Here is a 25175-nt window from a genome sequence, read left to right as displayed (position 1 = left end):
AGTTTTACCCTTTTTGAAACATCAACTCCTTGACCATTTACAGATAATGGTTTTTACCACTTTACGCAGAAAAATTTTTAATTGAAAATTCTACTGACATAATTATAGATTCACATGTTTTAAGAAATAATACAAAGAAAGCCTTCTATACTTTGCCCAGTTTACCCCAAAAGTAGTATTTTGCAAAACTATGATATAATACTCCAGAGATTAACACTTATCTTACCCATATTTCCCTAATTATACTTGTACTCATTTATCTGTGTATTAAGTTCCACACAATTTTATCTCATGTGTAGGTTCATACATCCAGCACCAGTCAACATACTGAATAGCTCCAATACTAAAAAGGATTTCTGGTGATGCCATGTAAAGTTCACATCTACCTCTCTCCTATCCCTGCTTTGCCTTACCCACCATGCTTCCTACTCCTAGGCATCATTAACTGGTTGTCCATTTCTAAAATTATATAATTTAAAAATATTAACTAAATGGTATCATACAATGTGTTCCTTACTGAGACTGGCTTTTTTTTCACTCTAAAATTTCTAAAAGATTCACCTAAAGTATTATGTGAGTCAATAGTTTGTTCCTTTTTATTGCTGAGAAGTATTACATGGTATGTATGTACCACAATTTGCTTGACTATTCCACTGCTAAAAGATGATTGCAGTTTTTGGCTATCACAAATAAAGGTGCTGTGAACACTTGTGCACAAGTGTGTAAACACAAGTTTTCATTTCTCTGGGATAAATGTCCAAGAGTACAATGGCTGTAGTATGATAATTTTATATTAAGGTTTATAAGACACTAACGCATTATCTTCCTGAGTAGCTCTACCATCTTATATTGCTGTAAGAAATGTATGAATGATCTAGTTTCTCCATATCCTTGAATGCACTTAGTACATCACTATTTACCCATTTGATTAAGTGTGTAGTGATATTTAATTATGGTTTTTACTTTTCATTTCCCTGATAGTTAATGATTTTGAACTCCTCTTAATAGGCTCATTTGGTGATTTTAGATCATTGCTTCATGTCTTTGCCAATTTTCTAATCAGCATATTTGGTTTCTTTAAGGCTGAGTATTGAGAGTTCTTCATGTGTTCCACACACTAGTCTTTTCTTGGAAATGTGATTTATAAATATTTTCTCCCAGTGTATAGCTTGTATTTTAATTCAATATGGGCCCTTGAAAGGCAGGTTTATAATACTGATGAACTCCAATTTATCATATTTTCCTTTTAAGTCAGGCCTTTGGTGTCAAGCCTAAGAACCCTTTGCTCAGCCCTACATTCTGAAGATTTTTCTCTTATTTTTTCTAGAATTTTTATAGCTTTTATAGCTTTAAGTTTACATTTTAGTATATGATTTATTTAGAGTTGACTTTTGTACAAGGTGTAAGGTTTAGGTTCCACTTCATTTTTTGCATATTGTTCCAATTGTTCCAGTATCATCTGCTGAAAAAACTATCTTTTTCATTGAAATACTTTTGCTCCTTTGTAAAAAGTCAGTTAAATATATTTTGGGGGATCTGTTTCTGGGTTCTCCATTCTGTTCTACTGAACTATATGTCTGTTTTTCCACCAAAACTACAACTCTCTTGATTGCTGTACTTATGTAGTAAGACAATATAAAAAAGAATAATTCTTCCCACTTTAGTTTTCTTTGTCAAATTGTATTAGCTATTCTAGGGCCTGATCCTTTCCATATAAATTTTAGAATAAGCTTGCCTATATCTACAAAATATCTTCCTGGGATATTGATAGGAATTGCATTTCACCTATAGGTCAATTTGGAAAGAACTGGTGTAGTTGTTATGATGAGTCTTTCAATCCATAAATATAGTATGTCTCTCCATTTATTTAGGTCTTCCTAGATATCTTTCATCATTGTTTTATAATTTTCAGCATGCAGATCCTGTACATGTTTTACTAAATGTATACTTAATTTCATTTTTTTTTCTTTAGAGCAACTATAAATACTACTGTATTTTTAATTTCAATTTCCACATGTTCATTGACAGTGTCTAGAGATACACTATTTAAATGTTCTCTTCATTAAGTTGAGGAAATTCCCTTCTATTCCTAATTTGTTGAGATTTCTTTTTTTCTTTTTTCAGATTCTTTTCATTAAGAGCAACATAGGCCAGCAGGTTCATCAGAGAGAACAAGGGAAAAAGAGATAATGAAAGCCTACCTGGGGTTGAAGAAAAATAACGACTAGCCCCAAAACTACTCAGGCCTAAACTTAATTGGATCAGAAATGTGGAGCAATTTATGCCCTGGGGCACTGTTGAACACAACACAGCAATCAGTGGCAAATTAGTACAGACTAACAGGTTGTCATACCATATGTAGGAGAGATCTTAACAGAGAGATTAGGGAGTGAGACACTCAAAGAGAACAATATAAAAACCACAATTATCTCATGGTGACTGCCCATGCCAAGGCAATACCCTTTGGAGAATAAGGCCACAGGCTTCCCATTGCAGAATAAATAGACTTCACTAAAATAGTCTAGCCAAGTCAAATAAACAAGCAAACAACAAAGGAAAATCAGTAACCAAAGCTGGCATAATAAATATCCTAAAATGTACAGTTTTCAACAAAAACAACAATAAAATACAAAACATGCAAAGAAACAGAAAAGCATAACCCATCCACAGAATAAAAAACAGGTGACAAAAACTGTGAGGGGACTCAGATATTTGATTTAAGGAAAATGTCAAAGAAGCTATTATAAATATATTTAAATAGCTAAAGGAAGCCATGCTGAAAGAAGGAAAAAAAAGATGTGATAACAATCTTTCATGAATAAAGACTATCAATAAATAGAAATTATAAAGAAAGAATCAAATGGAAATTCTGAAGTTAAAAATAAAATAACTGAAATGAAAATTTCACTATCAAAGCTCAATAGATTTGATCTTTAAAAAAGTTATCAAACATGTAGCTCAATAGATATTATGCAATCCTAAGTACAGAGAGAAAAAAAAAATGAAGGAAAATGAACAGAACCTCAGAAAAATGTGGAATATTATTAAGTATGCCAACACAGGTATGATAGGGTTACCAGATAGAAAGGAGAGAGAAAGTAGCAGAAAAAAAATATTTGAAGAATTATGGCTGGAAATTTCCCAAAAATGATGAAATACATTAATCTATATATCCAAGAAATTCAATAAACTCCACATAGGATAAACACAAAGAGAATCTCAACAGGAAATATTACAGTAAAAGTTTAGAAAGACAAAGACAAAAATCTTGAAAGCAGCAAGAGAAAAATGAGCTAGAATATACAAGGGATCTCAATGAGGTTAGTATCTGACTTCATATCCAAAACAATGGAAGCCAGAAGGCATGTCAAGTTAAGCGTACTTAAAGGAAAAAACTGTCAACCAAGAATCTTGTATCTAGTCAACTATTTTTTTTTTACAAAGGCAAAACAGACATTCCCATATACATGAAAACTTAGAAAATGTGTTGCTAGCAGACTCACCTTACAGGAAATACTAAAATACTTTCTTCAGGTTGAAAGAAATTGACCCCAGCTGGCAATTCAAATGGAAAAACAAAAAGCACCAATAAAGGTAATTATGTAAGTAGGTATGTATAAAATACAGAGGCATATTTCTTCTTTCTTCTCTTAAATGATTTAAAAAGCAATTGTATAAGACTATGTATTTAACTATAATGTTCGGCCTATAACATATAGAAATATAATTTACTTGACAATAAAAGCAAATGGGAGAAAATATGTATTGGAGTAAGAAAATGATATCAGATCATAATTTGAATCCACAAGAACAAATAAAGAAAACCAGAAATGACAAATAAGAAGGTTAATATAAGAAACCCTATAAACATGTATCTGTTCTCTTTTCATTTCTCAGCTTTTTTAACAGAGAGAAAATTACATAAAGTAATTATTAGTATATTGGGTTTGTAACATATATGGATGATATGCTTAATAATTATAACACAAAAGGAAGAAATATGGAATAGAGCTATCTAACAGTACAATTTCTATACCTCACTGGAATTAAGTTAGTTTAAATCTGAAGTAGATTCTGGTAAGTTAACATATAAATGGTAAGCCCTAAAAAAAAAACCACTTGAAAATAAAAAATTTACTGAAAAACAGTTAAAGGAATTAAAATGCTACACTAGAAAATACTGATGCAAAAGAAAGCTGTAAAGGAGAAACAAAGGAACAAAAATAATATGAGACATACAAGAAACAATAAATAAAATGGTAGACATAATAAATTCGACTATATCAGAACCTTAGATATCAGTGGACTAAAAATCCAATTGAATCAAGGCAGAGATTGTGAGATTGGATTTAAAAAACAAAAATAAAACAAACCCAGACTCCAACTACATGCTGTCTACATGAGACACAGCCTAGATCAGAAAATACAAAAGGTTGAAAGTATAAATAAAAAAATACGAAAAGATACATCACGCAAAAAGTAATCACATGGATATACTAAATAACAGACAAACAGCAAAGAAATAATATCCTGTTATATGGCTTACTAAAGAGAGAAACTTCTGTGTGGGAAAAATATTCCAAGAATTATTTTACATACCACACAATGCATTCTAAATCACTATAACACATCTCTTTTGACAGTGGTCTCCATTATAATCAAATACTATTATATGAAATACAGAAGAACAGATATTCTCCAAATTTCAATTTGATAGAGACTTTCATAACGGTATTCCCAAAATCAGAACAAAGGTGAAAGTGTACCAGAGACTTCATAATCTTCAACATTTTAGTTTAAAGGAAAGGACTGCCAAAGAATCCTTTGTTAAATATTTAATAAAAATAGGCTACAGTACATGTGATGGCTTGGATTAGTATTCAGCCAATAGGTACTCCCTTTTCCCTTGAGTGGAATATATTTTCCCACTCATGTATATTGGGCATGGTCATCCGACTTGCTTTGGCCAATGTAGTATATGGACGCATGTTTTTGCACTGTTTGTCTTGTCTTTTGTGATCCACTATTAGGAGACCATTTCCTGGGTAACCACTACCTCTTCGTCTGGGTGCCAGGATCACACATGGAGCAGATACAAACCTAACCCACAGGCTTAAACTAAGACTGGCTGACCTGCAGCTTGAATCAGAGCCATCCAGCAGAGCTAAACCTAAATCAAATGAACTGCAGTGGACCTGCAGACTCAGAAGCGTAAGAATAAATGAATATTACAAGCTCAGAAAGAAAGAGAAGTAAAAATTAAGTGAAAAGGAGAAGAGCAAAGAAAGAGCACAGATTAAAGCCCAGAGGAAGCATAATACTTTGAAAGAATTGAAGGAAGTGTAGTATTACTAGATTGTGGAGCTCAGAGGAAAGTGTGATAAGAATGTGGCTAAACAAATCTAGGTGACTACTAGATTTTGTAGCACCATATAAGCTACTTTAAGGAGGGTTATGAAATGCCTTTGAAGGTTTTAAGAAGTAGGTGTAAACTAATTCAATTTGTATATTAGAAACATAATACTGTTTACAGTGTGAAGAAATGATTGAAGGAAAGCAATACTTAGAACAAGAAAAATACGTGCTGCTGCAGGAGCCTAGGAAAGATATGAGAGTGATCTAAACTAGCTTGGCAGTAGGTGCTTGGAAAAAAAAAATGGATTAACAAGACATTTAAAAGAAAAAAATGGAATACTGTCGGTGCAATTAGTTGAATGTGTGGTACATGCCTGTCTACTAAAGAATAGATTGAGGCCAACAGTTAAAACCCAAGTCTGTGGTTCAAGCAAAAAGGTGTGGGTGTCTGAGACAAGCAGCAATGGATAAGAAGACATATGAGATATACTGGAACATATAAGCAATGCCTGAACTAGTAATACTGATTTATAAATAATCTGCACATAAGTGACCATTGAAGCCATATGGTAAATGAAACCAAAACAGAAAGTTTATCGTCTAAGGGCAGAATATCTAAAATATAGACCCAAGGAACCCAGGAATCTAAATGATGATAGAAGAAAATAATTTAAAAGTAAATAAAACTTGGTTTAGAAAGGAGGAAAGAAAAGTAGGAGAATGTAGTGGCATGGAAACCAAGAGGAAGGAATGTTTAAAAACAGGCTCTAAGAATGCTGTTGATAGGTCCATTAAGACTGAAGCAAGAAACTGAAAAGTCAGTGTCTGTAAGTTGTCTATGACCTATGCTTTAGTAGTTTCAAAGGAGCAATATGGGTAGAAATCAGACTGAGGTAGAATGAGAAATAAATTATAAATTACAAATTGACAGTGTGGAGAGCAATTATATATTTCCTCCTAATATGTAGTATAGTGCCTCACCATACTAAGCATACAATTATCATTTATTGACTTGAATAAAGGAAAGAAAAAGAGACATTTGATTATTTTTTAAACTTTAAATTTTATTTACATTCCAGTTAGTTAACATACAGTGTTAATATTAGTTTTAGGTGTAGAATTTATTGATTCAACACTTCTGTACAACACCTGGTGCTCATCACAAAAATTGCCCTCCTTAATCCCCATCACCTATTTCACCCACCCCCACCCACCTCCCCTCTGATAAACATCAGTTTGTTCTCTATAGTTAAGAGTCTGTTTCTTGGTTTTATTCTCTTTTGAAAAACAGACATTTTAACTCAGAAATACTCCTAGAAAAAAATTTCCTCTCTTTGCGTGGACATTTTGAAATGCTTCTGATTATTTTGACAGATCTATCAAATTGTGCGCAAAATAACAGGAAATTTCTTAAGTAGGAACATCCTCCTTTGGGATATGTCAATATTGGTCTTGAGATAGTCTTATTATTTTGGCTGTCAATTCAGAATATACAAAATTCCTTTTTTAAATGTCATATTTAAAAAAACACACACACAACTTAGATTTAATTTTCAGAAAAATTCTCTCTAGTCCAACCCTTCAGCCACATGATTGTCAGAATTTTCTTTCCTTTTTTTTTTTTAGACCTTATTTATTTATTTGACAGACAGACAGAGCAGGAACACAAGCAGGGGGAGTGGGAGAGGGAGAAGCAGGCTTCCCGCCAAGCAGGGAGCCCGATGTGGGGCTCTATCCCAGGACTTTGGGATCGTGACCTGAGCCGAAGGCAGATGCTTAACGACTGAGCCACCCAGGCGCCCCCAGAATTTTCTTTCTAAAATGCACATTTCAGGGACCCCTGGATGGCTCAGTTGGTTAAGCATCCGACTCTTGGTTTCAGGGTTTCAGCTCAGGTTATAATCTCAGGGTGGTGACATCAAGTCCTGCATCAGGCTCTGTGCTTAGTATGGAGTCTGCTTGAGAGTCTCTCTCTCTCCCTGTGCCCCGCCCCCCCACTTGTGGGCACTTTCTCTTTCTCACTCTATAATAAATAAATCAATCTTCTAAAAAAATAAAATGCACATTTCATTATTAACTCTACAAATACTTCATCATTTTGTTCCAAGAAAATTGTTCCAGCCACATTTCCTCTCTATTTTCAGCCACACTTGTATAATCCCGCACCCTATGCTTTTCTATCATACAACCTATTTTCCGACTATTAAAAATCAGTTTCCTCCCTGATGAAAATTATTTAATCATAACTTTGAAAATCCATTCTTCTTATCTAGAATTCCCCCTCATGTATCATGTTCCATCGCTGAACTCCTACTTACACCTCTAAATCTTGCTTTACTATAATTCTAAGAACATTTTTGCTTCAATATCACCTCTGTAACAGTCACAGAGATGGACATATAATCTAGAACTTTCCAAGTCACAAATAACTTTCACATCCATATCAGTGACAGCAAATGGCTCAGAGAACATTTTATGACCTAAACAAAACCAAAATATGTCCCTGAGACTCTATATAAAGACATTAAGAGTCCTTTCCTTTTTCTCTCTGGGTTTGCTAAATTTGGATGCTATAAATGCAACTTAAATAGAATACAATACAGTCAACATACATTTTGAAACTCAGTTAATTCAATAATTATTTATATAGCACAGTATAAAGATTCTCAAGGGATGAAATTTTATATAGTATCATGTCATCTGCACTAGTTAAAGTTTTACTTCTTCTTTGCCGATGTGGATGCCTTTTATTTCTTTTTGTTGTCGACTGAAAGTTTTACTTCTTCTTTGCCGATTTGGATGCCTTTTATTTCTTTTTGTTGTCTGATTGCTGTGGCTAGGACTTCCAGTACTATGTTGAATTAAAAGTGATAAGAGTGGACATTCTTGCTTATTCCTGACCTTAGGGGAAAAGCTCTCAGTTCTTCTCCATTAAGGATGATGTTAGCTGTGGGTTTTTCATATGTGGCCTTTATTATGTGGAGGTATGTTCCTTCTAAACCTTTGTTGAGAGTTTTTATCATGAATGGATGTTAAGGGATGCAGCTGTAGGCAAGATGGTCAGAGAAGGTGTAATTGGGTTCTTGAAGTCTCCAAAGGCATTTCCTCTGGATGCCCCATTTTCTAAGCCTACCTAATTTAAAGTTGGATTTCTTTATTTACAACAAAAAAATGCTTATTAATATATTTTGTGAGCTACATGAGGGTAGAGACTACTTTGTATTCTATTTTATATGCTAGCAAAATTTCTTGCATATGATTGAAACTTAATAATTGCTTGAAAGTGTAGATAAAATTTTATAAAAATGTTCAGTATCTGCCATTTCTGTAAGAAGCACTACTTTATACTAGTCTTTGACAAAATACAGAAGATCCTAAGTAAGCAACAATCATTACTATGTCTTTTTATTTTGTTTATTATTTGTAGAAATGTACAAAGTTCTATTATCATGCTAGTAAGTTTCATCTTATTAATAACAAGATGAGACCCAATTTGGATCAAGCCAAATGAAGTATTTTTCTGCTTTCCTGCATATTGGGAAATCTTCTCCTCATTCAAATAATACCTTTTAAATTCATCTGTTCAATCTATTCAAATATATATAGAAACATTACAACTGAAATTGCTCAAAAGAATCATGATAGAAAAAAATGAAGTACCACATAAAATTATGAAAATACTATTGATATTAATTCACATAAAATCAATGTGAAATGTTTGGCTTACCAAAAGGGTATGATAAAAAGGTATTTTGTTATGCAAACAACAAATATTTAAATATTAAATTCTTTATACATCTTTTATACTATAGCATGTAAGAATACAAAGAATTAAATTACAAATAGAAAGGCTAATGTAACCTGAAGCACTTTCTTTCAACTACATTCACAATGTCCTCTCCCTGGTGTAGCAACTCTACTGAAACAAGTGTTAAAATAAATTAAGTAAAAATGATCATAAAAGTTAAGTGTTAATTTATCTTAAAAACAACATGTTTCCTTGTTAGAAATACCCTGGATAAAATTTTGTGAAAAGAAAACAGTGAAATTTATTTTTGGATGTTTCTTGGTATCTCCTGGTTTGATGGATATTTTTCAATAGGAATTAGGTTTTTGTACTTTTTTATTTCAGTCACTTTTCAAAATAACTGCTTCCATAGAGTGTAGTCTGTAAATATTTATGAACAATTTCATCTATGGACTATAAATTCTCTCATAACTTGCAGCTTGGAATCCACAACAGTATGTGCTTATGAAATCTAAAATACATAGACATATGTCTACAACCTGACTACCATTTACCCACAAATTACTTGGAAGCTTAAATCTAACCTACTAAATAAAACATATTACAAGTAAAAACATAAAACCACATATATATAGTAACTACATATGTGGTTCACTCATTTAGTGAGCAAACCTATGGCTAGCATATTTATTCTATTTACTATTTAGACTCAAAATTACATGTAGGATCCCTACTTCCTCCCAAAATGGAGGAAACAAATTTATTCTCCTGCCAAAACAACTAGTAAAACAGATAAAATAAATGAAACACTTGTTTTCAGAAATTGGATATCAAGCAATGTAGGACAATGGTTCCTGAGTGGAGAAAAAAATGAGGTGAGCACTTAAATGTCAGAGATTACTGTGATTTTGAGGGTGTATCAAAAGGAGAGTGAACACATGTGTATCACAGAAATTTTCTGGAGTTGAGGAGATGAAACTGACATCTGTAGAGGCCAACGTGGCTAGAGTTTATAGGACAGTATACTGGAGAAGAGAGGACTTCCCAGATTGCTACACAGATTTGCTAAGGGTCCCTGTGAGTCTTCAGGTGAATACTACTTACTGGTAAAGAAACTATCCAAGGCGGAGGGAAAAGTCAATTGAAAGGAGCAGAGAAAAAAATTCTCAAAAGCCACACAGAGTTGGGAATATGTCATGGTCCCAAGAGTCAGAGTAGAAAACTTTATAATTCATGCATCATAGAGTACAGTACCCAGAACAATGCCTCAGCAATGAAAAGATTAGCCCCAGACTAAATGCTGCTTTGTTCCTGCCTAACAAAACACAAAAATAAGCCTTGAAAAGATCAATTTTTTTTTCCAAGAAAAACTCCATCCCAGAATAAAGCTAAAACTTATTTATTAAAATTGATAAATACCTAGCACCCAAAAAGGTAAAATTCAGAATGTTTGCTATCTAATCAAAATATGACCCATAAGGAGCAGCAAAATAAAACAAGAAAAAAGAAATTCAGAAATGACACAAATGATCAAATTTGTAGACAATTTACAGAAGAGTTATAATAACTCTATTCCATATATTAAATAAGTCAGAAAAAAATGAGCATGTTAAGTAAAGACATGGAAGATATTTTCTAAAAAACCTTATCAAAATTCTAGAGATTAAAAAATATAATGTCTGCAATGAAATATACACCAGATGGGATTAATATCAAATTGGACACTATAGAAAAAAGATTAGTGAATTTAAAGATATAGGAAAAGAAAATATCCAAAATGAAACACAAAGAGAAAAAAAAAAAAAAGACTGAATAAAAAACAAAAAAACAGAGCATTAGTGAGCCAAGGAACAATTTCAGGCAGTCTGATATATGTACAATTGCAATTCCCAAAGTAGAAGAAAGGAGTGGGGAAAAAAATTGAGAAATAAGTTTTCCAAATGTGTTGAAAACTATAATTTTATAAATCAGTAAAACCCATGCACAAGAAACAGGAAGAAAATCAAACCTACATAACCATAATCAAATTGGCCAAAACTAGTGAAAAAGTTAAAAATTTTAAATTGCAGAAAGAGGAAAAAGACCCATTACATACAAACAATAAGATTAAAAGCAGATTTCTCACTAGGAACACTGCAGACCAAAAGACAATGGAGAAACATCTTTAAACAAAAGAAAGAAAAAAGCTACTATTTAGAATTCTTCAACCTCCTAAAAAGTAAAATAAAGATGTTTTCAGAATACAGACTGATATACTTCATTCCCAGCAGATCTACGCTAGAGTGTTAAATGCCTAAGTCCCTTACACAGTCAGAAAATGATACTAGATAGAAATCTGGATCTAGAAAAAGAAAAAAGGAAAGATGAATACTGAAAAGAGTAAATACGAACGTTAGATAGAAGATTATTGCTTTTTAATATATTTAAATATGACTGACTATATCAAAAATAGTAACAGTATAGTGTGAATTTTCTAATATAAGAAGCAGTAAAACATATTCAGCAATGGCTCAATGCCCAGCAGGATGAAAATGAAAGTATATTGTTTTAGGGTTAAGATATAAAAAAATGTGTGATGCAATATTACCTGAAAGTAGACAATAAAAAGTTTAAGAGGAATATAATAAACTATAAAATAATGACTAAAATAACACAACAGGAATTGTAGCTAATAAGCCAACATAGAAAATAAAATGAAATCATAAAAAATAATTTTAAAAAGACAGAAAAGGAAGAAATGAAAAAATAGTAAACAAATAGTAAGATTTAAACCCAAAGATATAAATATATGTGTATCACCTGCACATGGTTTAAGATTGGATAAACTACATGCCGCCTAAAAGAAACCCACTTTAAATATAAAAGCGAAAATAGATTAAAGTAAAAGGATGAAAAATGATACAGCATTCTAGAGCTTTCTAGAGAGGGAGTCATGATGGTGGAGTAGTAGGGGGACCCTATGCTTGCCTCATCCCTAGAACACAGCTAGATAAATATCAAGTAAGTCTAAACACCCAAGAAATTGATCTGAGGACTTAGAGAACACACTGCACAAGTAGAGTGAGAAAAGAGGCCACATCATAGAAAGAAGGAAGTGCAGATTCATGATTTGGGGGAAAAAGTATCAGGGTTGCTGTGGAGGGGAGGGAGCCTTGATCATGGACAGAGTAAAGAGAGGGAGAGAGAGAGAGCAGCACACAGGGGATTGCACAGAAAAACATTTCCCCAAAACCATTGACTAGGAAAATGAAAGGGGCTGATTATCATGAGTTTCTACAACCAGATGTTATAGAAGCCCGTGCTGTAGGTGATGTTAAGCCCAGTGGGTGTAGTGGGGCCCCAGTGGAGAAAGAGGGTAGAGACCTGGGAGCAGAAAGCATGGTCTGAGGATCGCCTGGATCAGACTGGGAGGGACGGTTCCCCTTCTTGGAATGCATTTGGGAGAGGTGGCACTGCCTCTCAGGAGACAAAAGAGACAAGGAAGCACCATTACCCTGTCCCATTCACTAGCCTAGGGGCAGAGACACCTACTGAGGGCAGCTAACCTGATTATGGCCTTTTGCTACTCTTTACTCTAAACTACTAGCTCCTGTTCATTTGTCTGACTGCCCTTCTGAGACATATCAGCACCAGTCCCAGTGCAGTGAGACTCTCCCCAGAGGGAGCAGGAAACAATATAGGCTTTCCTTACAACAAAAGACAGAAACCTAGACAAATGCCAAGATGGAGGAATTCATCCCAAAAGAAAGAACAAAAAAGGTCACAGAGATCTAATTGAAAGAGATGTAAGTAATATGCCTCATCCAGAATTTTAAACAACAATCAGAAGGATCCTAGCTGCACTTGAGAAAAGCATGGAAGACACCAGGGAGTCTCTTACCACAGAGATAATAAAAGACCTAAAAACTAGTTCAGGCTTAAATAAAAAATGCTATAACAGACATGCAAAAATGACTGGATGTAATGACCACAAGGGTGGAAGAAGCAGAGGAACAAATAAGTGATAAAATAAAAAGATAAAAATGGAACATAATGAAGCTGAAAAAAAGAGAGAAGAAAAACATTGGATCACAAAGGTAGACTTAGGGAACTGAGAGACTCCATAAAGTGTAATTACATTTGCATCATAGGAGTCCCAGAAGAAGAAGAAAGGGAAAAGAGGGCAGAAGGTTTATTTGAGCAAATTATAGCTGAAAATATCCCTAACCTGGGGGAAAAAACAGACACCTAAATCCACGAGGCACAGACAATGCCCATCAAACTCAAAAAAAGCAGGCCAACATCAAGACACATCATAGTAAAATTTGCAAAATAGAGATAAGGAAAAAATTCCAAAAGCAGCAAGGGAAAAGAAATCCCTCACTTTGGGGCACCTGGGTGGCTCAGTTATTAAGCGTCTGCCTTGGGCTCAGATCATGATCCCAGGGTCCTGGGATCGAGCCCCACATCAGGCTCCCTGCTCGGTGGGAGGCCTGATTCTCCCTCTCCCACTCCCCTGCTTGTGTTCCCTCTCTCGCTGTGTCTCTGTCAAATAAATAAATAAAATCTTTAAAAAAAAAAAAAAAAAGAAAAGAAATCCCTCACTTAACAAGGGAAGACAAAGCAAGTTAGCAACAGATCTCTCCACAGAAACTTGGCAGGCCAGATGAGAGTGGCATGATATATGCAATGTGCTGAATGGGGAAAATATGCAAGCAAGGATACTTTATCCAGCAAAGCTGTCACTCAGAGTAGAAGAAAAGATAAAGAATTTCCCAAATAAAAACTAACAGAGTTCATGACGACTAAACTAGCCCTGAAAGAAATATTAAAGGGGACTCTTTGAGTGGGAAAGAAAGGCCAAAATCAACAAAGACTAAAAAGGAACAGAGAAAATCTCCAGAAGCAACAACTTAACAGGTAATACAAGGGCACTAAATTTGTATCTATCAATAATTACTCTGAATGTAAATGGACTAAATGCTCCAATCAAAAGACATAGGGTATCAGAATGGAAGAAACAAGACCCATCTATATGCTGCCTACAGGAGACTCATTTTAAACCTAAAGACACCTGCAGATTGAAAGAGAGAGGATGGAGAACAATTTATCATGCTAATGGACATTAAAAAAAGCCAGAGTAGTCATACTTATATCAGACAACTAGATTTTAAAACAAAGACTGTAACAAGAGATGAAGAAGAGCAATATATCATAATAAAGGAATCTATCCAACAAGAAGATCTAACAATTGTAAATATTTATGTACCCACTTGGGAGCATCCAAATATATAAATCAATTAATAACAAACACAAAAAAACTCATTTATCATAATACAATAATAGTAGGGGACTTTAACACTACACTTACAGCAATGAACAGATCATTTAAGCAGAAAATCAACAAGGAAACAAGGGCTTTGAATGACACACTGTACCAGATGGTCTTAACAGAAATATTCAGAACATTTCATCCTAAAACAGCAGAATATCCATTCTTTTTGAGTACACATGGACATTCTCCAGAATACATCACACACTGGGTCACAAATTAGGCCTTAACAAATACAAAAAGATTGAGATCATACCATGCACATTTTCTGACCACAATGCTTTGAAATTTGGAAGTCAAACACAAGAAAAAATTTGGAAAGACCACAAATACATGGAGGTTAAAGAACATCCTACTAAACAATGAATGGGTTAACCAGGAAATTAAAGAATAAATTTTTAAAAAAATACATGGAAACAAATGAAAATAAAAACATGATGGACCAAAACCTCTGGGATGCAGCAAAAGCAGTCCTAAGAGGGAAGAATATAGCAATACAGGCCTACCTCAAGAAGCAAGAAAAATCCCAAATATATAACCTAATCTTACACCTAAAGAAGCTAAAAAAGGAACAGCAAATAAAGCTTAAATGCAGCAAAAGAAGGGAAATAATAAAGATCAGAGCAGAAATAAACAAAATGGAAACAATAAAAAACAGTAGAACAGATAAGTGAAACTAAAAGCTCATTCTTTGAGGGCACCTGGGTGGCTCAGTTGGTTAAGCGACTGCCTTCGGCTCAGGTTATGATCCTGGAGTCCCGGGATCGAGTCCCGCATCGGGCTCCTTGCTCGGCAGGGAGTCTGCTTCTCCCTCTGACCCTCCTCCCTCTCATGCTCTCTGTCTCTCATTCTCTCTCAAATAAATAAATAAAATCTTAAAATAAATAAATAAATAAATAAAAGCTCATTCTTTGAATGAATTACTAAAATTGATAAAACCCTAGCCAGACTTTCAAAAAGAGACAGAAAGGGCCCATATAAATAAAATCATGAATGAGAGAGGAGAGATCACAACCAACACCGCAGAAATACAAACAACTGTAAGAGAATATTATGAAAAATTATATGCCAGCAAACTGGGCAATCTAGAAGAAATGCATAAATTCCTAGAGAGATATAAACTACCAAAACTGAAACAGGAAGAATAGAAAATTTGAGCAGATAACCAGCAACAAAATTGAATCAATAAAAAAAAAAAAAAAAACTCCCAACAAACAAAAGTCCAGGGCCAGATGGCTTCCCAAAGGAATTCTACCAAATATTTAAATAAGAGTTAATACCTACTCTTCTCAAACTGCTCCAAAAAATAGAAATGGAAGGAAAGCTTCAAACTCATTCTATGAGGCCATCATTACCTGGATTCCAAAACCAAAGACCCTACTTAAAAAGGAGAATTACAGGCCAATATCCCTGATGAACATGGATGCAGAAATTCTCAACAAAATACTAGCAAAACAAATCCAACAGTACATTAAAAGAATCGTACAACACAATCAAGTAGGATTTATTCCAGGGCTGCAAGAGTGGTTCAATGTCTGTAAATTAACCAGTGTGATACACATTAATAAAAGAAAGGATAAAAACCATATGATCTTCTCATAGATGCAGAGAAAGTATTTGAAAAAGTACAACATCAATTCTTGATAAAAACCGTCAACAAAGTAGGGATAAAGGGAACATATCTCAACATCATTGGGGCTATATACAACAGACCTACAGCTAATATCCTCAATAGGGAATAACTGAGAGCTTTTCCTCTACCGTCAGGAACAAGACAGGTTTATTGTCCAGTCTCACCATTGTTATTTTTTTAATTTAAATTCAATTAATTAACATATAATGTATTATTTGTTTCCAGGGTACAGGTCTATGATTCATCAGTCTTATATAACTCATCTTTGTTATTTAACATAGTACTGTAACTCTTAGCCTCAGCAATCAGACAACAAAAAGAAATGAGGCATCCAAATAAGCAAGGAAGAAGTCAAACTTTCACTATTCACAGATGACACGATACTCCACATAGAAAACCCAAAAGACTCCACCAAAAAATTGCTAAAACTGATACAAGAATTCAGTAAACTCTCAGGATACAAAATGAACATACAGAAATCTGTTGTATTTCTATATACCAATAATGAAGAGCAGAAAGAGAAATCAAGGAATCGATCCCATTGACTATTGCACCACAAAAACCATAAGATACCTAGGAATAAACCTGACCAAAGAAGTAAAAGATCTGTACTCTGAAAACTAGAGAACACTTATGAAAGAAATTAAAGAGGACACAAAGAAATGGAAAAACATTCCATGCTCATGGATTAGAAGAACAAATATTGTTAAAATATCTATACTACCCAAAGCAATCTACACATTTAATGCAATCCCTATCAAAATACAAACAGCATGGGTGCCTGGGTGGCTGGGTGGCTCAGTCAGTTAAGCATCTGCCTTCAGCTCAGGTCAGAATCCCAGGGTCCTGGGACTGAGCCCCGCATCAGGCTCCTGCTTCTCCCTATCCCTCTGCCTGTCACTCCCTCTGCTTGTTCTCTCTCTGTCTGTCTCAAATAAATAAATAATCTTAAAAACAAAAAAAACGAAATATGAACAGCCTTTTTCACAGAGCTACAACAAACAATCCTAAAATTTGTACAGAACCACAAAAGACCCCAAATAAACAAAGCAATCTTGAAAAAAAAAAAGCAAAGCTGGAGGCATCACAATTACAGACTTCAAGCTATACTACAAAGCTCTAATGATCAAGACAGTATGGTACAGGCACAAAAACAGATACTTAGATCAATGGAACAGAAGAGAAAACCCAGAAATGAACCCATACCTATATGGTCAACTAATCTTCAAAAGCAGGAAAGAATATCCAATGGAAAAAAGACAGTCTTCAACAAATGATGTTGGGGAAACTGGATAGCAACATGCAGAAGAATGCAACTGGACCATTTTCTCACACCACACACAAAAATAAATTCAAAATGGATGGAAGACCTAAGTTTGAGACAGAAATCTGTCAAAATCCTAGAGAAGAACACAAGCAGTAACCTCTTTGACATCAGCCATAGCAACTTCTTACTAGATATGTCTCTGGAGGCAAGGGAAACAAAAGCAAAAATAAACTATCAGGACTTTACCAAGATAAAAACTTCTGCACAGCAAAGGAAACAATCAACAAAACTAAAAGGCAACCTGCTGCATGGGAGAAGATATTTGCAAATGACATCTCTGATAAAGGGTTAGTATCCAAAATCCATAAAGAACTTATCTAACTCAACACCCAAAAAACAAATAATCCAGTTAAGAATTGAGCAGAAGACATGAATAGATATTTTTCAAAAAAAGACATACAGATGGCTAACAGACACATGAAAATATGCTCAGTATCACTCATCATCAGTGAAATACAAATCAAAACTATGAGATACCACCTCACACCTGTCAGAACAGCTAAAATTAGCAATACGGGAAACAACAGATTTTGGCAAGGATGAAGAGAATGGGGAACCCTCTTACGCTACTGGTGAGAATGCAAACTGGTCCAACCACTCTGAAAAATAGTATGGATGCTCCTCAAAAAGTTAAAAATAGAGCAGCCCTATGACTCAGTAATTGCACTACCAGGTATTTACTCAAAGGATACAAAAATACTGATTCGAAGGGGCACATGCACCCAGACATTTATAGCAGCATTATCAACAACAGCCAAAGAATGGAAAGAGCCCAAATGTCCATCAACTGATGAATGGATAAAGAAGATGTGGTGTATATATATACAATGGAATATCACTCAGCCTTAAAAAAGAATGAAATCTTACCATTTGCAATGATGTGGATGGAGCTAGAGTAGATTAGGCTAAGCAAAGTAAGTCAATCAGAGAAAGACAAACACCATATGATTTTACTCATATGTGGAATTTAAGAAACAAAACAGATTATCATATGGGAAAGGAAGAAAAAAGAGAGGGAGGCAAACCATAAAGACTCTAACTATAGAGAACAGAGTTGATGGAGGGAAGGTGGCTAGGGAGATGGTCTAAATAAATAGGTGATGGGTATTAAGGAGGGCACTTGTTGTAATGAGCACTGTGTGTTATATGTAAGTGATGAATCATTAAATTCTACTCCTGAAACCAATATTACACTATTACTAACTAGAATTTAAATAAAAACTTGAAACATAAAAAAATTATATAGTGTTCTAGCTATAATAAACAGTAAGCTGGAGAGGCTATAATAATATCTGGAAAAGTAAGAGCAAAGAATATTACCAGGAATACAGAAAGTGATTTCCTAATGATAAAGTCAAGTCATCAATTCATCAAGAAGACATAAAAACCCTAAACATTTATGTATTTAATTAAAAGAGTTACAAAATACATGAAGTAAAAATTGAAAGAACTACAAGAACAAATAAACTAATTCACAATTACAGTCATAGATTTCAACACTCATTTCTCAAATTGAAAGAATATCAATGAGAACATTAGAAGACATAAAAAACCATCAACCAACTTGACCTAATTCACATTTGTAGAACACTCCACCCAATGACAGCAAAATGTACCTTTTTTTGCAAGTATCCAAGGAACATTTACCAAAATAGATCATATACTGGGTGCTATGGTCTGAATGTTTATGCCCCTGCCCCCAAATTCATATGCTGAAATGCTAACTCCTAAAGGCAATGGTATTAATAGGCAAAACCCTTGGGAGGTGAATAGGTCACAAGGGTGGATCCCTCATGAAAGGGATTAGTGCTACTACAAAAAAGGTCCCACAGAGTTCCCTATCCTCTTCCACCATGTGAGGATACAGTGAGAAGGTGCTACTTTATGAATGAGAAAGAGGATACCTGACTATGCTGGTGCCTTGATAGTGATTTTCCAGCCTCTAGAATGGTGAGCAAAAAAGTTCTATTGTTTATAAGCTACCCAGTCAGTGTTATTTTGTTATGGTAGCCCAATGTACTAAAACACCAGATTTATTCATTTTCTATTGCTGTGGCAACCAACTACCATGACCTTAGTGGCTTAAATAACAATACAAATTTACTATCACAGTTCTGTATGTTAGAAATCTGACATATTTACTCTTACAATTCTGTTGTGAGCAGTCTGATAGAGGTTTCAATGGACTAAAATCAAGGTATTGGCAGGGCTGTGGTTTTTTTTTTTTTTTTTAGAGGCTCTAAAGAAGAATCTGTTTCCTCCACTTTTCCAGCTTCTAGATGCCCCTTTTTCCCATATTCAAAGCTAGCAATTTGCCTCTCTCTAACTATTCTTCTGTATGCACATCTCTCTCTAACCCTGACTTCAGGCAGCAAACGCTACTTTAAGACCCAGCTAATTAGGTTGAGTCTACTTAGCAATCCTGGATAAGCATCTTAATGCCCTAAACTTAATCACATGTTCACACTCCCCTTTTTCATGTAAGATAATATATTCACGGGCACCAGGGATTAGGATGTGGTTACTTCTGTGGAGTCATTATTCTGCAAAACACACTGGGTCATAAAATAAGTCTCACTAAATTTAAGGAATTTAAATCATTCAAAATATTTTTTGTGACAATAAAGTTAAATTAGAAATACATTACAGAAACATTTTTAGACATTTTCCAAATAGCTGTAAATAAAATATGCCACTTCTAAATACTCAACTGACAATGGAGGAAATCAAAAAGGAAATTGGAAAGTATTCACCTTAAGAAACCAGAAAAAGAAGAGCAAATTAATGTCGAAGTAAGCAAAAGAAAGGGAATAAAGAGAAGAAATTAATGAAATGGAAAAAATAGAGAAAATAAATGAAACATTTGTTTCTCAAAGAAAAATTAATGAAACTGATAACTCTCCAGCTGATCAAGGAAAAAAAGAGAGAGAAAGAAAGGAGAAATAAATTATGAATATCAGAAGTAAGAGTGATGATATCCACTGGATAACACGTAAATATTATTAATAATCTTTTGCCAATAAATTCTACAAGTTAAATCAAATGGGAGAAATATAACTGCGAAACACAAACTGATAGAACTCATTCAAGAAGAAATAGAAAACACAAACCTCTAAATCTTATTAAAGACATTGAAATTTTAGTTGAAACCTTCCCACAAAGAAACCTGGAAGTCCAAATACATTCAATGTTGAATTCTACCACAAATTTAAGAAAAAAAATATCAATTCCACACAAATCTTTCAGAAAATTAAGAGGAAATGTTTCCCAATTCATTTTATAAGGCCAGCAGTACCATGATACAAAGTCAAACAAGATTACAACAAATACAAGACTATAGACTAATAACCTCTCATAAGCATAGGTATAAAAATTCTTAACAAAATTTTAACAAATCAAATCCAACAATACATAAAAAAGTAATACAAATGACCAACTGGAGCTTACCCCTGTATAACAAGGTTGATTAAGCATTCAAAAGCATTAAAAAAATCAGGGTATTTCAATTCTATTAGCAAATAAATCTAAAATAGTAAAGTTATTTTACAATCCTATAAACAAACACACATACTCATATGCTTTAATATAACATATTCCTCAGAACTAATATAATTATTTTAATCAAAAAGTAGGAATTAGGCTCTACCTATCTTAACCATCAGTTACTTTCTAAATTTTATTATTTGGGGAGAGTAGAATATTTCAACTTTATTACACAAATTCTGGTGTGGCTTCTAGAACATATTGCTAGTATGTTCTCAAAAGAAAATTCAATTTAAAATTTAATTTTTAACCATTAAATATTCATTAACATTCTATAGTAATGATGTAATTTGCTTAAAAATAAATAATTAGATAACCACACATGAAGGACATGAAAAAACTTAAAATGTAACAATTATATCAATTTTAATTACTACTTAATAAGCTCAATAGATGAACCCTTTTGTTGCCTTTAATCATAATTTGAATATACCAAGTAAAATCTGATTCATATTTCTGTATAAATCCTAGAAAATAAAATGATGCATCCAACATCCTCAAGGTCAAAATATTTCCAGCATTTTCTGACCATAATAGCATCTAAATCAATCACTATACAATGAAGAAATAAAAATATCAAAATAATTCTCACTACTGAGTAGTGATTATAATATTTCTTAGTTAATTAACTTCCTTAATTTAGATGCTGAATTAGCCTTACAAATAAAAATAATTTTCCCATAAATACATGATTTTTAAAAATCACTATCTTCCCACAAATCACATAGAAATTAAATAATTTCTAGTCATAGATCATAAGCTGTCATTAATATGAAAGGGGAAAGAATAATCTGTACATTTTTTAAAGATTTTTTTTTAAAGATTTTATTTATTTATTTGAGAGCAGGAGAGAGAGAGAGAGAGAGAGAGAATGAGATGGAGGGAGAGGGAGAAGACTCCCCACTGAGAAGGAAGCCTGACACGGGGCTCGATCCCAGGACCCAGAAATCATGACCCAAGCCAAAGGCAGACACTTAACTGACAGCCACCCAGGCACCCCTTAAAGATTTTAAAACATAATGACCTAGCACAGGGCTTGGTACATAGGAGATTTCCATAAACTAATTTGAATTCAATCTAATCAAATAATCAGTCATAAAAGATGAATATATGAACAAATGCCAACATTACAACATATAGGCTTTTCTTTCATAAAAGCATAAATTAAGAACACAAACCCTGACTAATTCAAGATAGAAAGAACATCCTAAATGTTTCCTAGCAGTAAATCTAAACCCTTTAGCAGCCTATCACTAAACACAATAAAAAATGAAATATACTTTAATAAAAAAAGGAAAGAAATATACAACATCTATATGTAGCATAAAGAAATCAACAGTGAGAGGTAGTGGGTCTTAAACAACTGTTAAGTACTGATTACCCTAAATTTTTAATGAAGTTTAAATTATGTTCAGTATATAATAAAGGAAAAATGAGATTCTAAACAAAGCAAATAATTTCAAGTAAAGCTGTAAGAACAGAGTATCTAACCCTCAGATGAAGTATACAGTTGATCAGAAAACCCAAACAATCTGGTTATCTGAAGTTTTGATGCATTTCTTAGAATATAATTTCATTAAAAAATTACATTTTTTGATTGATTCAATATCATTAGTATGAACATTTTTAATAAAGACATTCATTATCGTTGCTGCTCGTGATCAAGGGACCACACTTCGAGGACTACTAAACTAGAAATACAAGTCAATCGAGTTTCACAACCTGAATGTAGGACAGATAATCTGTTGGCTGTGTGACTGACAGTGTTCACTGTTGGGGCATAGGGAAACGAAGTGTTAAAGCAGCAAGTGTGTCCCCCTTCGCTAGATTTTGCCCGAAAAAAGGAAAATTAAAGGAGAAAGGGAGAGACATGCTGCCTGGGTCATGGGTCAGGGGGCAGCTGTGATATTTTAAACCTGGAATCTGGTTGTGTCATCCTTTGGAGTCCCTGGGGAATACTCAAGCACATTTTTCCATGGCTCTCATAACTATGAGAGGAGTCAAAACCTGGGCATAGAGACTGAGAAGATCTGCTGTCTGGTGCAAAGCCCAGTCCCTAGAAATAGCCAGTTTTCACCCCTTTCCTGGATACCAGGCCTCAAACTTACCACCTGTACTTTAATCAGGCCAAAGCCCTCCCTTTGAGCTAATATAACAAAGGAGAAAGCCATCTACTTTTAACCTATCTTCTATCTATGCTGGATCTTAAACTTCAAGACCACATAGATAAACCTTCTGAACTTGGATTCTGTTCTCCTAGTCTTCTCAGTCAGAGTATAAACTAGGCGAAATAATATTGCACCTCTGGCACTCCATTGTTACCCAAAAAGAAAACTGTAATTAACATTAAACCAATAGATTTTGAACAGTCAAAAAATAAACAACACATTCATCATTAGACATTCAATGTACCCTTTTTATCAAGGATCAATACATGTTTCATGTTGTTCAAAACATAGAAATCTTATCCATATCATTACTTCGAACAAAAACAGCATTGTTTTTGTAAAGAAAATACTCAATGGTCATTATGTTAAACACTATTAACACTTACTTGTATTTTAATAGGCCAGGAAAAGTTGCTGACGTACACATAGAATGTGATGTTAGGATTGCTTCTAAAGTTAAATTTTTCATAGGAAAAACTATCTCTGTATTCCTTTATATTAGTTTTGGACACTATAGGAGTCTCCTCCCCGGATATTGTTCCAGCTAAAATGTAAATAATAATAACAAATTTTTAAAACTCCTATTAGGAAAAAAGGATCTTTTTGAACTTAAAAATATATATTATATTTACTTAATTTTTAGAACTGTACGTATAAAAACATAATTATCAAAACAAACTTGTTCACTATTTAGAGTAACAAAGGAGAAATAAAAGTCATCATAAAATTAATGGAAATAGTATAAAAATTATTTTTTTTAAATGATACCACTGATTAAGTGCTATGTACTAGTCACTGGTGTAGAGATTTTATATTCTTTTCTAATAACAGTTTTATCCCAGAGGTATTCCATCTCTATTTTTCAAATTGAAACCTGACCCTCAGAAAGATTAAAACACTTGCCTTAAGTTTATAGCTACTGAATGGTAAATTCCACTTTGGAACTCAGGTATATATTAGCTCCAAACACTGAGTTCCTTCTATTTACTACTCCACAGAGCCTCTCAAAACAAATCAGGACATATTTCACATGTCTCAATCCAATTTAAAAATGGAAAAGGAATCAATTTGTCTTAACCACAAATTGAACCATCACTACTTTGAATAAATTGAAAGGAGGCCACAATTTAAAACATGAGCTAAATGTTTAATTAGTTAAACACATATTGCATACTCAATAAATATTTACTGAAATTGACCAACTGGAACAAAACATTTCCAACAATCTTACTAAGCCTTCCACCTTAAAAAACAGTAAAAATATTTAGAATTAGTACACTGAGCAACTGAATTAATTTCTAATTCATCACCTATTCCAAAATTACATGGGATGCTGTTTTAAAAGGCAGACTTCCTGACCCCATCTCCTAACCTGATAAATCAAAATTTCTGAGATTTAGGGTTATGGGAATCTAAAAGTTACAAGCAATTTCTTACATTGAAAAAAAAATCACCATTCTAAACTAATTACAAAGGTTTTATTTATTTTTGTTAACAAATTTTAAAAATCTTCTAGAGTTAATTTATTGTGCCAAAGTAAATTTCAAATTAATAGTACAAGTTTTCATGAATTCCTTTCTTTAAAATGGTTTTATTTTTAAGTAATCTCTACACCCAACATGGGAATCAAACTTACAACCCTAAGATCAAGAAATAAATATTCTACCAACTGAGCCAGCCCAGTGTTCCATCATGAATTCTTAATTAATGAAGCTCAAAATGCCAAGATTTTACTATATGTTTGGCACCATATTAACAAAATATCTATATAGTTGCCCAAACTTCTCATTTTTTAACACATGGAATATAGGTTCTAGAACTGCAAAGACCTCATCATTCTTGAATTCTACATCTCCACGATTCTACATATTAAAATGGCATAATGACTTGATTTTCAGAAATCAAATATGGATGTCTAAGAATCCACATATTTTCTTTAAAGAAGATTCCAACACTTTTATGCAAGAGTATATCTTTGATATAGAAAATAAAAACCAACAGAATTTCCTAAGATGTAAATACAAAAAAGTGAGCACACTTTTTCATAATCCAGCATAGTTTGCTTTCATCTTGGTTACATTTTTTAAAAG

The 25175-nt window shown here is 33.5% G+C and overlaps 1 protein-coding gene across 5 annotated transcripts in view; it reads right to left on the bottom strand.

Moving 5' to 3' along the window:
- Window positions 1–25175, bottom strand: part of ATRNL1 (attractin like 1) — an 839540-nt gene that overhangs the window by 448864 nt on the left and 365501 nt on the right. For all 5 annotated transcript variants that reach the window (XM_032423422.1, XM_032423427.1, XM_032423424.1 and 2 more), the window contains exon 24: window positions 23472–23629. In XM_032423422.1, coding sequence (XP_032279313.1) covers window positions 23472–23629 — 158 coding nt within the window. The remainder of the gene's footprint in view (window positions 1–23471; window positions 23630–25175) is intronic.

Source organism: Phoca vitulina, unplaced genomic scaffold, assembly GCF_004348235.1.
Source record: "Phoca vitulina isolate PV1807 unplaced genomic scaffold, GSC_HSeal_1.0 scaffold28, whole genome shotgun sequence".
Lineage (NCBI taxonomy): Eukaryota > Metazoa > Chordata > Mammalia > Carnivora > Phocidae > Phoca > Phoca vitulina.
The sequence above is the reverse complement of the archived record's forward strand: the minus strand, read 5'-3'. Positions and strand labels throughout refer to the sequence as shown.